At 40.2% G+C, this 12,500-nt stretch overlaps 1 protein-coding gene across 4 annotated transcripts in view; it reads left to right on the top strand.

Annotated features, from left to right (window-relative positions):
• Positions 1 to 12,500, top strand: part of usp45 (ubiquitin specific peptidase 45) — a 46,748-nt gene that overhangs the window by 11,876 nt on the left and 22,372 nt on the right. For all 4 annotated transcript variants that reach the window (XM_048260338.1, XM_048260339.1, XM_048260340.1 and 1 more), the window contains exons 6-8: positions 129 to 280; positions 1,135 to 1,230; positions 11,783 to 11,913. In XM_048260338.1, the coding sequence (XP_048116295.1) occupies positions 129 to 280; positions 1,135 to 1,230; positions 11,783 to 11,913 (379 nt within the window). The remainder of the gene's footprint in view (positions 1 to 128; positions 281 to 1,134; positions 1,231 to 11,782; positions 11,914 to 12,500) is intronic.

The following is a 12,500-nucleotide window of genomic DNA, read 5'->3' as shown; positions in this document are numbered from 1 at the left end:
ACTGAACTCCCCTCCACCACTACTTGTAGGTCTATGAACAATCTATGCGTACAGGTCTGTGCGTACATACTCTCACTCTGGCCCTCCGCTCATTATTTGTATGTGTGTGTGTTTGTGTGTGTTGACAGGATCGTCATCTAAACTCATCAGACTTCGCGAGGAACCGTCAGACCACGCTGACGGCCAGAGGGGGGGTAAGAGTGCCCCCAATAGCACCCTCGTCCCCGTCAAGGGCATCAACAACCTGGGCAACACCTGCTTCTTCAATGCCGTCATGCAGGTACTGAACACAATACTGAAGGCTGAAACGATACCATGGCAACAACTTTAAACATCACTTAACAGAAGTAATAGAACAGGCCTAGACGACAGGACATGGAACTTAAAATTATTATTTTTTACACTGATAACAAATACTGTTTTTAATAAAACCAGATGAAAGTATTAAAGTATCAGTAGTAATAAAATGGGGTATCATAACATTATTAAATTCAGGGTATTGCAATGTCTTTCTAGTATCGGTAAAACACTAGTCAGTAAACAATAAGCAACAATCTCCACAACTCCGGGAACAGTGTGGTAGGGGTGGTGAGTAGCCATGGTTGTGCTGGCATGACAATGGAGATGTCCGACCATGCACTCAACCTGGGACGCATTTCCCAAAAGCATAGTTGCTAACCTGTTAGAAACTTAGTTGGTTGGCAATGGAAATAGCATTGCAACCAACAAAGTTGCTAGCAACGACGGTTTTGTGAAACGCGTTAGCACAACTCCTCAGCCAGGTAGATCAGTTGATCAGTGAGTTTACCTGTGTTGCATACATTTTATACTATATGTGCTAGGACTTTTACTTTCTGAAGCAGGGGTTACACCCTCTGGTAGAGACCAGAGAGCAAAGGTATCAAAAAAGTTAGTAAGAAGGTACAGGGTTGAACAGAGTCAATCAAGTAATAGATCAGATCAGATTAGATGTTGTGAGATGTATGCATTCAGGGTCAAGGGTTCAGGGTTCTTCTGTAATACTAGTCTGACGGCAGCCCCCATTCAACCAGATGTGAAGATTGAGTGTGTGTGTGTGTGTGTGTGTGTGTGTGTGTGTTCGTGTGTTCGTTCTTTCCCTCTCACTCTCGTCAGAATCTGTCACAGACCCACATGCTGAATGAATTGATTCAGGAGGTGAAGGAGAAGGGTCACAAGCTGAAGATCGCCACATCTGGAGAGTCTAACTTGGTACGTGGTACTGTACGTGCTGCTGCCACAATTCATCTGCTGCGTTTCCCTCCCCGGGGATAGCTACAGTTTCTCTATATGTTGGGAGTAGTTCTGAACTCCCACACACACACACATTCCTCCACACAAACAAGGATGCACCACCACATTCACCTCGTCTATCTATCAACTGGCATGTTTAATAGCAATTCTCCTATACAATGCTTCTATGTGGCAACAGCAATCCTTAAACAATAATGTTAATGTTTTGTTAAATGTATGCAGAGGAGGGGCAGTGGGTCCGTTATGAGAGAGAGTGGGGCGGGGCAAGGAAAAATTGCATGCGAAAAAAGTGCAGCTTAATCAAAGGATTTTATCTCATTTTAATAGTACAACATAGAGCACTATTGTGTGGCGGCCTGCCACAGATTAGTCAATGTATGGGAAACACTGCACTGTGCTGTTTCACCCCTTCATTTAACAACATTCTGTAAATATTAAGGAACTGAGGAAACCAGTTGCTAGAGTTTTGAGAATTAAATGTTGTCCCATTCCTGCCTGGTATAGGATTGCAGTTGCTCAATAGTATAAGGTATTCTTAATCATGTTTTTCATTCCATGATGCACCTAAGGACTGGTGTTAATGCAGTGCCATCTGGGGTCCAAAAGACCACGGCCATCCAATATTGTTTTTCAGCTGTATCCCTAGTTTGCAAAGATTTCTCTGGATCCTTTGAATAATTTATTGATATTATGTACTGTAGATGATGAACTCCCCAAATACTTTACAATTTCATGTTAAGAAGCTTTAAAATTACATTGTTTAATCATTTGTCCACACAAGTTTACAGAGAGTGATGAATACCCCTACATCTTTACTTCTAAGAGACCCTGCCTCTCTAGGATGCTCTTTTTCATACCCAATCGTGTTGCCAGTTACCCTAATTAGTTATGAAATATTCCTCCTTTTATTTTCTTTATCATTACACAACTTTTCCAGCATTTTGTTACCCCCTGATGGTAATTTTGATACCATAGATTTAATAGAGACCCAGTCAGACCAATAGTATGAAAAATCAGGAACAGAGTTTATTTACAATGATGTGCATCAAGGGAGAGACAGCATGACTTCACCTAAAGATCCATCAGCTGCTCTAACTAGACAAGGAAATAGTTAGGGTTTAAGTATCCTTCCAGGCTGACGGGAGATGGCGTTGGTCATCCCATCTCACGTGGACTACACTGAATCAGACCCTGATTAGTGGCAGCCTGGCAATCCGGAGCAGATAGCTACTGACGCAGCCATGCAGAACAGTGAAACACTGCAAAGTCATAATATTCCCTCTTATCTCTAAATACAGTCACACACAGCTATACACAGGAAAAGTACAGATATCATACAGTCATTACCTAGAATCATACTTTTAGTATCAAAGTGACCCACTAATGAGAAATGCAGAACATTAAACCACATATTGGAATATTGGGCATAATGCTCTAATCCACTTTCTCTCAGTCCCCCTTTTTCAGCCTTTATGGCTGGAACATTTCATCAAATAGTGCCACTGGGAAAATGCACAAAATATAAATGATTTATACACTTGTTTCATTAAAGTTAGTCAGATCCAAATAAGCAGGTACATGACTAGATACATGATTTCTTCATAAGTTGTGAAAAATAGCTACACATGATTGGTGTACAATAACAACCAAATAAATCAAAGAGCAAATTGTCACAATAATCAAAACAAGAGCTAGTGATCGAAAAAGAATATATTTGGTCTATCCCCCTAAACTATTCAGAAACTTAAAGGCATCAGGACCTAAATCACATGTATATAAAAATAATAAGTTCTGAATCCAATACTCTCAAGTCCCCCTGTAAAAGACTCGAAGCCTTTGACACCAAACAATAGCACAAATCTGATTGAATCAGAATAAGCCTACTAATTAACTGAGAGTAATGCAGTAGTTGTGTCTCTTTACCATGTGTATAATAGGCAAGGCCCCAGTTACTTCCTAAGTTTCAGCTAACATTATTAAAAAGATTTAAATTGCAATACTGCTATGATCTGTCACCAAACTAGTAATTAGCAATGAAATATAAATTCAAATGATCATGATCTTCATGGATACTTTTTTTTTGTGTGTGCCTCATATCAAGAATTTTTTATCATACAGCAAAGCTAAATTATCTTAACCTTTTTCCACATTGTTTAAAGCAGGCCTAAAGACGTGTTTTAAAGAACTTGGTTAGCACTTTACTATGACCGCCGCGCAGCGAAGTCAGATTTTTTTCTTTTTTTTCTTTCTTTTTCGCATGTCGAAATTTCCGTCAAGGATTCCCGGGACACTGAAAGACCGAGGTAGACGAAACTTGGTGGGCATGTAACCCCATATGGATAGCATGGAACCATCGTTTTTCGTTTTGATCTGTAGCCCCCCCACTGGACTACACCCCCCGAAAGGAGGGTAGGGCAGACACAGTTTTCTGTGAATATCTCGAGAACCGTAAGGTTTAGGAGGACCATTTTTTTTGTATGTTGATCTCAAAGGGCCATGTCAACCCATTCCATAACCACTCATTTCATGTATAGCGCCACCTAGTTAAACACAAAAAAGTAAAAATGAGGTGTTGTAATCGCAGGTATCTGTGACCTAACATAGTCAAAACTGCACGAAATTCGAAGTGTAGGATCATTGACACCCTCTGAATGCACGCCAAGTTTCGTGGAATTCCGTTAATGGGGGGCCACACAATAAATTAATTTATGTTACTATACACCAACTGGCCTGTAGGTGGCCGGAGACAGTTTTCTGTGAATATCTCGAGAACCAGAGGGCCTAGGAGGTCCACCTTTTTTTGTATGTTGGTCTTAAGGGGGCATGTCAACCCATCCCATTACCACTTATTTCATGTATAGCGCCACCTAGTTAAAAATTAAAAAGCAAAAAAGTAGGTGTTTTCATCACAATATCTCTGGCTGACATGGTCAAAACTGCACGAAATTGAAAGTGTAGGATCATTATGACACCCTCCGAATGCATGCCAAGTTTTGTAAACTTTCGTTCATGGGGGGCCTTACAATAAAATAATTTATGCGTACATTTAGTGACCGTACACCAACAAGGATTCCCGGGACACTGAAAGACCGGGGTGCACCGGGGAAACTTGGTGGGCATGTAACCCCACATGGATAGCATGGAACCATCGTTTTTTGTTTTGATCTGTAGCCCCCCCGCTGTACTGGACCCACCGAAAGGAGGGTAGCGCAGACACAGTTTTCTGAGAATATCTTGAGAACCTTAGGGCCTAGGATGACCAATTTTTTTTCCGTATGTTTGCCTCCAGGGGTCATGTTAACCCATTCCATGTGCACACATGTGCATAAACAGATACATACGCACACACATACATTCACAGTTATCATACGTATGACACATACTCACACAGTAGACATATGTACGCATGCATGCACATGCACAAACACACATACGCAGGCAAACACACACACACACACACACATAAACATAAACATAAACATGTACACGCACACATGCACACAATTCAAGAATTTCTCAGAATTACGAACAGGTAAGATGGGGGTGGGGTTGTACAAAATGAATTTTATATGTGAAATCTATGAACTAATCATGTTTTGGTACTTGTGGTCTAGCAGATACCATACTCTCCACAAAAAACACCTCCCGTCTGGCCTTCCAGCTACCCTTTTAAAACCTCCCTCCCCTCAGGAATAGGCCAGGTGCACATCTCATGTGACCTCATTACCTACAGGTACCAGGTAGCCAAAACAAAATACATTTTCATCTCAAACAAACATTTAATTCCCGTTCAGTTCTGTGTAATATTCATACAACTAGAAACATTAAACATTCCAGTTATTATCCTATCTTATACATTGTTCAATTCATAGGATAATAAACATATGTACAGGTTACAAATTGAGTGTGGATAATGCAATTTAGTGAGACCGTTAGAATCATATAGGCCTTTCAGCGTGATTTATTTTTGTGGAAAAAATGTGCTGGACTGGGCGGCGGTCATATCTTCTATCTAGTTCTGAACATATTCTGAACGCTTGAAACAAATGAAAGGTGTGTTTTATTTTATTTTATTGTATTGCTGTATCCAAAATAATTGTAAATGATATGGTCTAGTATGTATGTCATCATACCACATTATCATCTTGATACTGGTTTGCATAGCTGCAAAAACGTTGTAAAACCTTTTCCATGTCAATGATGAGGAAAAAAAATAATAATACCAATATAACAACTGCAGTGGGTGTGTTGTTAATAAACATATGAACCTATTAGTTCAAAATTAGTTTAGTGAAGTGAACATCAACAACCTCTCATCTTCCATGAAAGAAAAAGCTATCTTTAATCATAACTTTATACACTGCAAGAGCTAGCTGTCTATGCTATCAGACTACTCTTAATCAGACTCCCCCTTATGATATGCAGCAAGGCTGCAAGATTATTCCCTTAGCTAAAATGTTGTCGCCTATAACACTGTGTCCTAGAGCTAAGTGCGTCAGAGCATCAACAATTTGATAAATTCACTGCTGTTGGTAAGATTACAACTTTGCTAAACTGGCCCCAAAGTATGAATTTAACTGATATGCTTCAACTCTTGTCAGTGTTGTCACTGCCAGAAGCACAAGATTGTGGAGCAATGCTTAATACATATGTCCAAGCTAAAAGTTCTGCCACTTGTGCCCCTCTCCCCCTTTTTTATCCAGAACCTTCTCTGCCCTCAGAACTAGTGTTAATTTCGTCAGACGAGACGAGAGGAAATATGTTCGTCAACGACCTTTTTTTTCATGACTAAGACGAAACGATGACGAGACGGCAGTAATGTCCTGAAACACTGACTAAGACTATCTTAAGATGCATTATTGTTGACGAAAAAAGACGAGACTAAAATGTTTTGCTTGAAATAAAAACTAAGATAAAATCTCTCTTCATTTTCGTCTACAAAATGAGAAGACAGAATATCTAGCTGTTACGTTTTCAAAATATTCCGAATGAGTTCATACGCAACAGCTTTCCTGTAGGCTAGTCTATTTGCTGTTGCTGCAACCCTGTGGCTGCAACACGAAACTACATGGAACAAGAACACTGGAGATTTCTGCCAGAGTTAGCAAGCTAACTACCTAAGCTTTGCCACAATGCTACATACCCAGAAGTTGAAGCTTCTCTCATACAAATTAACATCCCCCAGAATTTCCATACAAAAATGTTCATCATGTAATGTCAACTATTTAACTAGTTAGACTGATGATGCAAAGTTTGCTAGCAAGTAAGCTAATATGGAAAGTTCGCTAGCAAGTTATTATGGCTAAGATGGAGAGTCTGTTTGGGGAATGTGTTGTGTTTGGGCGCATATCGGCATCTAGCGAGGCGGAGTAAAACAATACTTTGGCCTATGACAGTGTTTCTCCAACTTTTTCAGTTTCAGGACCACTTAACTAACCCTAGCTAAAAAAAAAAAGATTAGACCTACTTCAACAGTAGCCTATAATTAGTCTACACAATAGGCCTACTTACTGAACCACCTTGCTTATTGTCTTTGCACTTTTCTTATTGTGTGGATTCATACTGTATGATTTAAACTGGTATAGACAGTGTTGCAGAACTGTTTTTACATACAAGTTGGTTCAATATTGCAAACAACTCATCTATATTATATTTTACCACGTCTGCTCGTGGACTACTTGGGATAGCTTATGGACCACCAGTGATCCCCGGACCACACTTTGAGAAACACTGGTCTACTTAATATGACAGTGGTCCAGTCAAATCTTTTACTGTCTATGGTCAAATCCCAGCCCGAGCTACAGTATAACTGTAGCTCGACTTACCTGTGCATGTAAACATACTGACTGACAAAAATCAGAATGAGTAATTATAACAGACGAGTAGCCCTGTGGACACACAATATTGTTGGAAAATTGAGATGTGTGAAACACTATTTGACTGAAATGGTAATCAGAAATAATTTGTTATAAAAAAAGACTAAAATGTGTTGACTAAAACTGACTAAGACTAAGATACCTTTAGTTTTCTTTTGACTAAAACTAGACTAAAATGATCTAGACTTTTAGTCGACTAAAGCTTGACTAACAAAAATTATATTTGAATGACTAAATATGACAAAGACTAAAAAGGACATTTCGTCACAAGACTAAGACTACGACTAAATAAAAAATAGGTGACAAAATTAACACTACTCAGAACCCATATTTCTTCCACTGTGGCCCATTCAGCCAGTTGCTCACCATAGTGTATGGTGGCCTCACTCAAAGCAGGAGCTGGCAGGGCTCAAGGCCTACACACCTAGCCAATCAACAGTCAAAACACATCTGTGTCTACCTTGAAGCAGGAATATAGCGTCCGCATGGCTTCCAGTGTTTGCGGCCTACACGTGGAACAGGATAACTTGGGTCAGGTTCTATTAGCATGGGGAGCAGGAAGCTTGGGGAAACAATTAGCCTGTATTTAAGCAAAATGGTCATACTTTCTATGGGGCCTTTATTAAATTTACAAATCGAAAATTTTAACTAAAACTGGAATATGTAATCTGATATAATTCACATACCCATCACCTTGCATATGTGCTCCTGTGACTTGTAGTGGATTGGGGAGAGCAAGGATGGCCTTGATGCTTTGATCCAGGCATCCGACACTCTTTATAGCACAGCACACATAATTTCATTTTCCCTGCAAAGCTTCACTAAATTTAGTTAAAACAAAAGATATTCCTAGGCAATCAGATATCAAAATGTATATAAAACACTGGAGGATGATGTAGGAGGTTGCGACCCTATGACATTTTAGTCATTGATTCAATCAATGTAATTTGAGGCTCATCGGAAATAACATGAAAACTATTATTTCCCTCACCAATAAGCACTACGTAGAGGTCCTTATAAATATCAAAAGGATCTCATAAACCTAGGTTTTTTCTATTTAGGAGGAATCACCCCTGAGCCTCTTCGCTTTGGGTTTCTTTTCATCATAGGACTACTTCTACCAAATAGCCCTCCTAGTAGTTTTCTTATTTAGGATGAATCACCCCTGAGCCTATTCGCTTTGGGTTTCTTTTCATCCAAAGACTACTACTACAAAATAGCCTTGACTCCCTACGGAGGAGATTTTTATTTATTTACTTTTATTTTACTCACCGAACATTTGCCTTTTGGTTGATCACTGGTTCTCGCTCCGACGTCTCAGGAGAATTCACTTTCAGTAGGATCCCGTCACTGGGGGTCAGAAGGTCAGCCATCTCGCCTTGCTGTCTCAGACAACCAAGGGCTTTCAGGATTCCAAATCCAAGGTCCCAGACCTCACCATGTACGGTTTTTCAGAAAGCTCGTTCTGACCCCAGATGTTGGGATCCCGGGACCAATTTATTTTAGGTAAATCAATTCGGAATCAAGAAGATGAGACAGAAGCCAGTGATCAAAATCATCCAATTATAGTTAATCTTTGCAAACCAGCACAGCTGGTTGAAACAAAGAGTTTTACATTCTAAGAGTGCTTATATACTTTAGTGGCTACATAAGTCAAGCGTAACTACACCTATAGTCATACAATTCTCCTAATGGGTAGTCACTTAATCAAATGTTGGTGGTTTGTTACCTTACTTGTTGTGAGCAGATCTCTCATATATTAGAATCTCAGGCTTCTCTGAGTATATCTTATTCTAGGGCTAGGGCCTGAATCACCAGGGAAAAAAAGATATGATGGGCTGAAGCAACCTAACAGCCCTGGTCTGCTTGTAAGTCTCTGGTTTACCCGTTGCTGCGTGTTCAGCTCCCTTACGGGTGTTTCCAGAGGCCCATCCCCAGAACCAGGACTGAAAGATCACCCCCTTAATTTTGTTCCAAAGGAAAAAACACTTAGGACTGTAGAGATTATTAAATGAAAATTGTAATTCAATGGCACATAATTTTCCAAAACTCTAAATCTAACAAGAATATCAAACAAGGGCATTACATGTCTCTTTTAGCATTGACAGTAAAACAAACAAAATAAAATAATTAAGGCATGTTGACCAAACACAAACCAAAACAAAATGTTTTGCCATTTTTAAGAGAAGTAATATAGTATGCTATCAACATCAAAGCGTCATTTTAAAAGAGAAGTTAACACTACTCTGACAAGCAACACCTTCAAATTGTTTGAACTTAGATATAAAATATTTGTAACTTCATAATTCAAGTGTAATAAACTTCTTTTCTCTTCTCCCTCTCTCTCTCTCTCTCTCTCTCTCTCTCTCTCTCTTTACACTGGCTCCCTGACCTTCAAGTGCAGAGATAACAACCACTCACACACACACACACACACAGCTAAGTCAGAGAAGATCTGTACCTTATGGTTAAGTGTGTTAGTGTTTTCCGTACCAGCAAGAGTGCCCTCAATGGTGACCACAGAATATCCTTTACCTTTGTGGAAAGCAACAACTCAACAGGAGAGAAGGAATTAGACTTCAATACAATACAGTTACAGTCAGATGCATCTTTCTTATGTGTATTCTCAGTTACAGTCTGTAACAGAAATGTGACCTTCATGCATATCAGCTGGCCAACACACACACACACACACACACACACTCTCACTCAGGCCTCATGTCGACTGACAGGAGGGAAGACAAAGACAAAACGAACTCAGTCTTTAGTTGCAACACATAACATGTAGCCTACACTTTTAGACGGATTCTTTCTCCTAATTATTTGTGGTATATTTGATTGGCTGACACACAATGTTAGCAGCACTGGGATGTTTTGAATAGGCGTCCCCACCTTTATCTTAGTTTGGCCCAACTAATGCTGCTGACCATGTGTGGCTGCCACAGACAGACAAAACTGGCAAGTAAGTTAACTTTCCCTTAACAACGCAGATGAGGCAGAAGTTTTCTTAGATTCAAATAGCTTTGGAGCTCCGAACAAACTATGCCAAATGGTAGTTCAAGCAGGGATAGGTTGACACTCAGACATGTTAGTATCAGAGAGTACCTTTAGCAGACAATTGCAAAGCACACATACACATAACCCACAGGTCAGAAACATACATAGACATACATGTTGAGACATAAACTCATAGACTCATGTTTCTGATTGGTTACCGCAAAGTGACTGGTCTCAAAATTTGACAATTTAGCAAACCCAGTGAATGTGATCTCTCGCCCAGATCCGTACTCAAAACATCTGTAACTCTCCGGAGATTCGTTGACGTAAGCCCAATCTGTGTGCGCACACAATTTGTTCCTTCTTTTACGGGCCGATTGCTGCTACAACAAACTACCACCCAAACTGTCTATTTTTAAGACAGGAGCTCTACTCAACGCAATCCCCCTTTGCCCAATGGCAGTCATAATAGCACTTTAAAGGAACAAAACGTACCGGATCACACACAGTAAGTTTGGTAAAAAGAACAGTCCTTAATTCAATAGATCAATACAATCCTTATCAATCTCGGTAGAACCTCCATAAACTGATGGTAATTTTGATACCATAGATTTAATAGAGACCCAGTCAGACCATTAGTATGAAAAATCAGGAAGAGAGTTTATTTACAATGATGCGCATCAAGGGAGAGACAGCATGACTTCACCTAAAGATCCATCAGCTGCTCTAACTAGACAAGGAAATAGTTAGAGTTTAAGTATCCTTCCAGGCTGATCATCCCATCTCACGTGGACTACACTGAATCAGACCCTGATTAGTGGCAGCCTGGCAATCCAGAGCAGATAGCTACTGACGCAGCCATGCAGAACAGTTAAACACTGCAAAGTCATAATATTCCCGCTTATCTCTAAATACAGTCACACACAGATATACACAGGAAAAGTACAGATATCATACAGTCATTACCTAGAATCATACTTTAAGTATCAAAGTGACCCACTAATGAGAAATGCAGAACATTAAACCACATATTGGAATATTGGGCATAATGCTCTAATCCACTTTCTCTCACCCCGTCCCAACTTTTTTCTAAAACATGTTGCTGATATCAAATTCAAAATTACCGGTAACATATATTTTCCATTAAATAGTCAAATTTGTCATTTTCAACATTTGATATGTTGTCTGTGTCCTTTTTGCAACTAAATATGAGTTTAAGAGATTTGCAGATTTTTACATTCTCTGTTTATTCATATTTTACACAACGTCCCAACTTTTTCTGATTTGGGGTTGTATTATATTCTGCTTCTCGCATCTTCACTCCGACGAGAATATCTTGTTTGACCAATAATAAAAATTTTAACGCACGCATCAATCCTTCTTTATCATAACGTGCTGATTCCCTAGTGCAACACCTAACCGTGTCCGTGTAGACACTAATTACATTAACAGTAGCAGCAGGTTCAAACACTGTTGTGTGGAGCTGATCAACAGGAGGATGAATGTCTTGTGTTATTGTGACTTTGTGTTGGATTCCATTGAGAAATGGTATGTGTGTGTGCTTGCTGTGTTGTGTCCGGTGTAGTAGCGCTTGTTGTAATGATGATGTGTGTTGCTGTGTACTTCTGTATCTGTAGGGGGCGCTGACGATCACCCTGTCCAGCCCTGAACCCCTCACCTCGGCCATGTTCCTCTTCCTCCACAGCATGAAGGAGGCCGGGAAAGGAACCATCTCGCCCAAAGTCCTCTTCAACCAGCTCTGCCAGAAGTAAGATGTGTGTGTGTGTGTGTGTGTGTGTGTGTGTGTGCGTGTGTCTGTGTGTGTATTGTGTATTTTGAGTGTAGGGATTATGAGAAGCCTTTCTATAGACTGCCACCAGTGTGAACACACACACACACACACACACACATACATACACACACACACACACAGTGTGTGAAGTGAAAAATTAATGCAGGGTATTCTTTTATGTATATGTATGTGTTTGTGTGTATATAGAGAGAGAGAGAGAGAAAGCGAGAGATGGAAAGTAGCTTCAGTGGCTTCTGGATGCTTATGAAGATGGCAACATGTACACTCAACCTGGGCCATTTACCAGTCCTGGAATGGCCCCAACACACACACACACACACACACACACACACACTGTACGCACACAGACACACACACACAGAACCAGACAGCAGGGTGGCCCAGGTGTTGTTAGTGCCCAGCAGGTCAGGGGCGGCTCTCGTCTGAAGTGGTTGCCAGGGCAACTTGACTAAAGGCAGGTGAAAGCTGTGGCCCATGCACCATGTGTCCATTGCCAAAGAGTGTGTGTTTGTGTCGGTCAGTTTATGTCAGTTTGTCTGTGT

The sequence above is a fragment of the Alosa alosa genome, chromosome 13 (assembly GCF_017589495.1).
Source record: "Alosa alosa isolate M-15738 ecotype Scorff River chromosome 13, AALO_Geno_1.1, whole genome shotgun sequence".
NCBI lineage: Eukaryota > Metazoa > Chordata > Actinopteri > Clupeiformes > Clupeidae > Alosa > Alosa alosa.
Note: the sequence above shows the minus strand (reverse complement) of the source record. Positions and strands in the feature narration are given on the sequence as shown.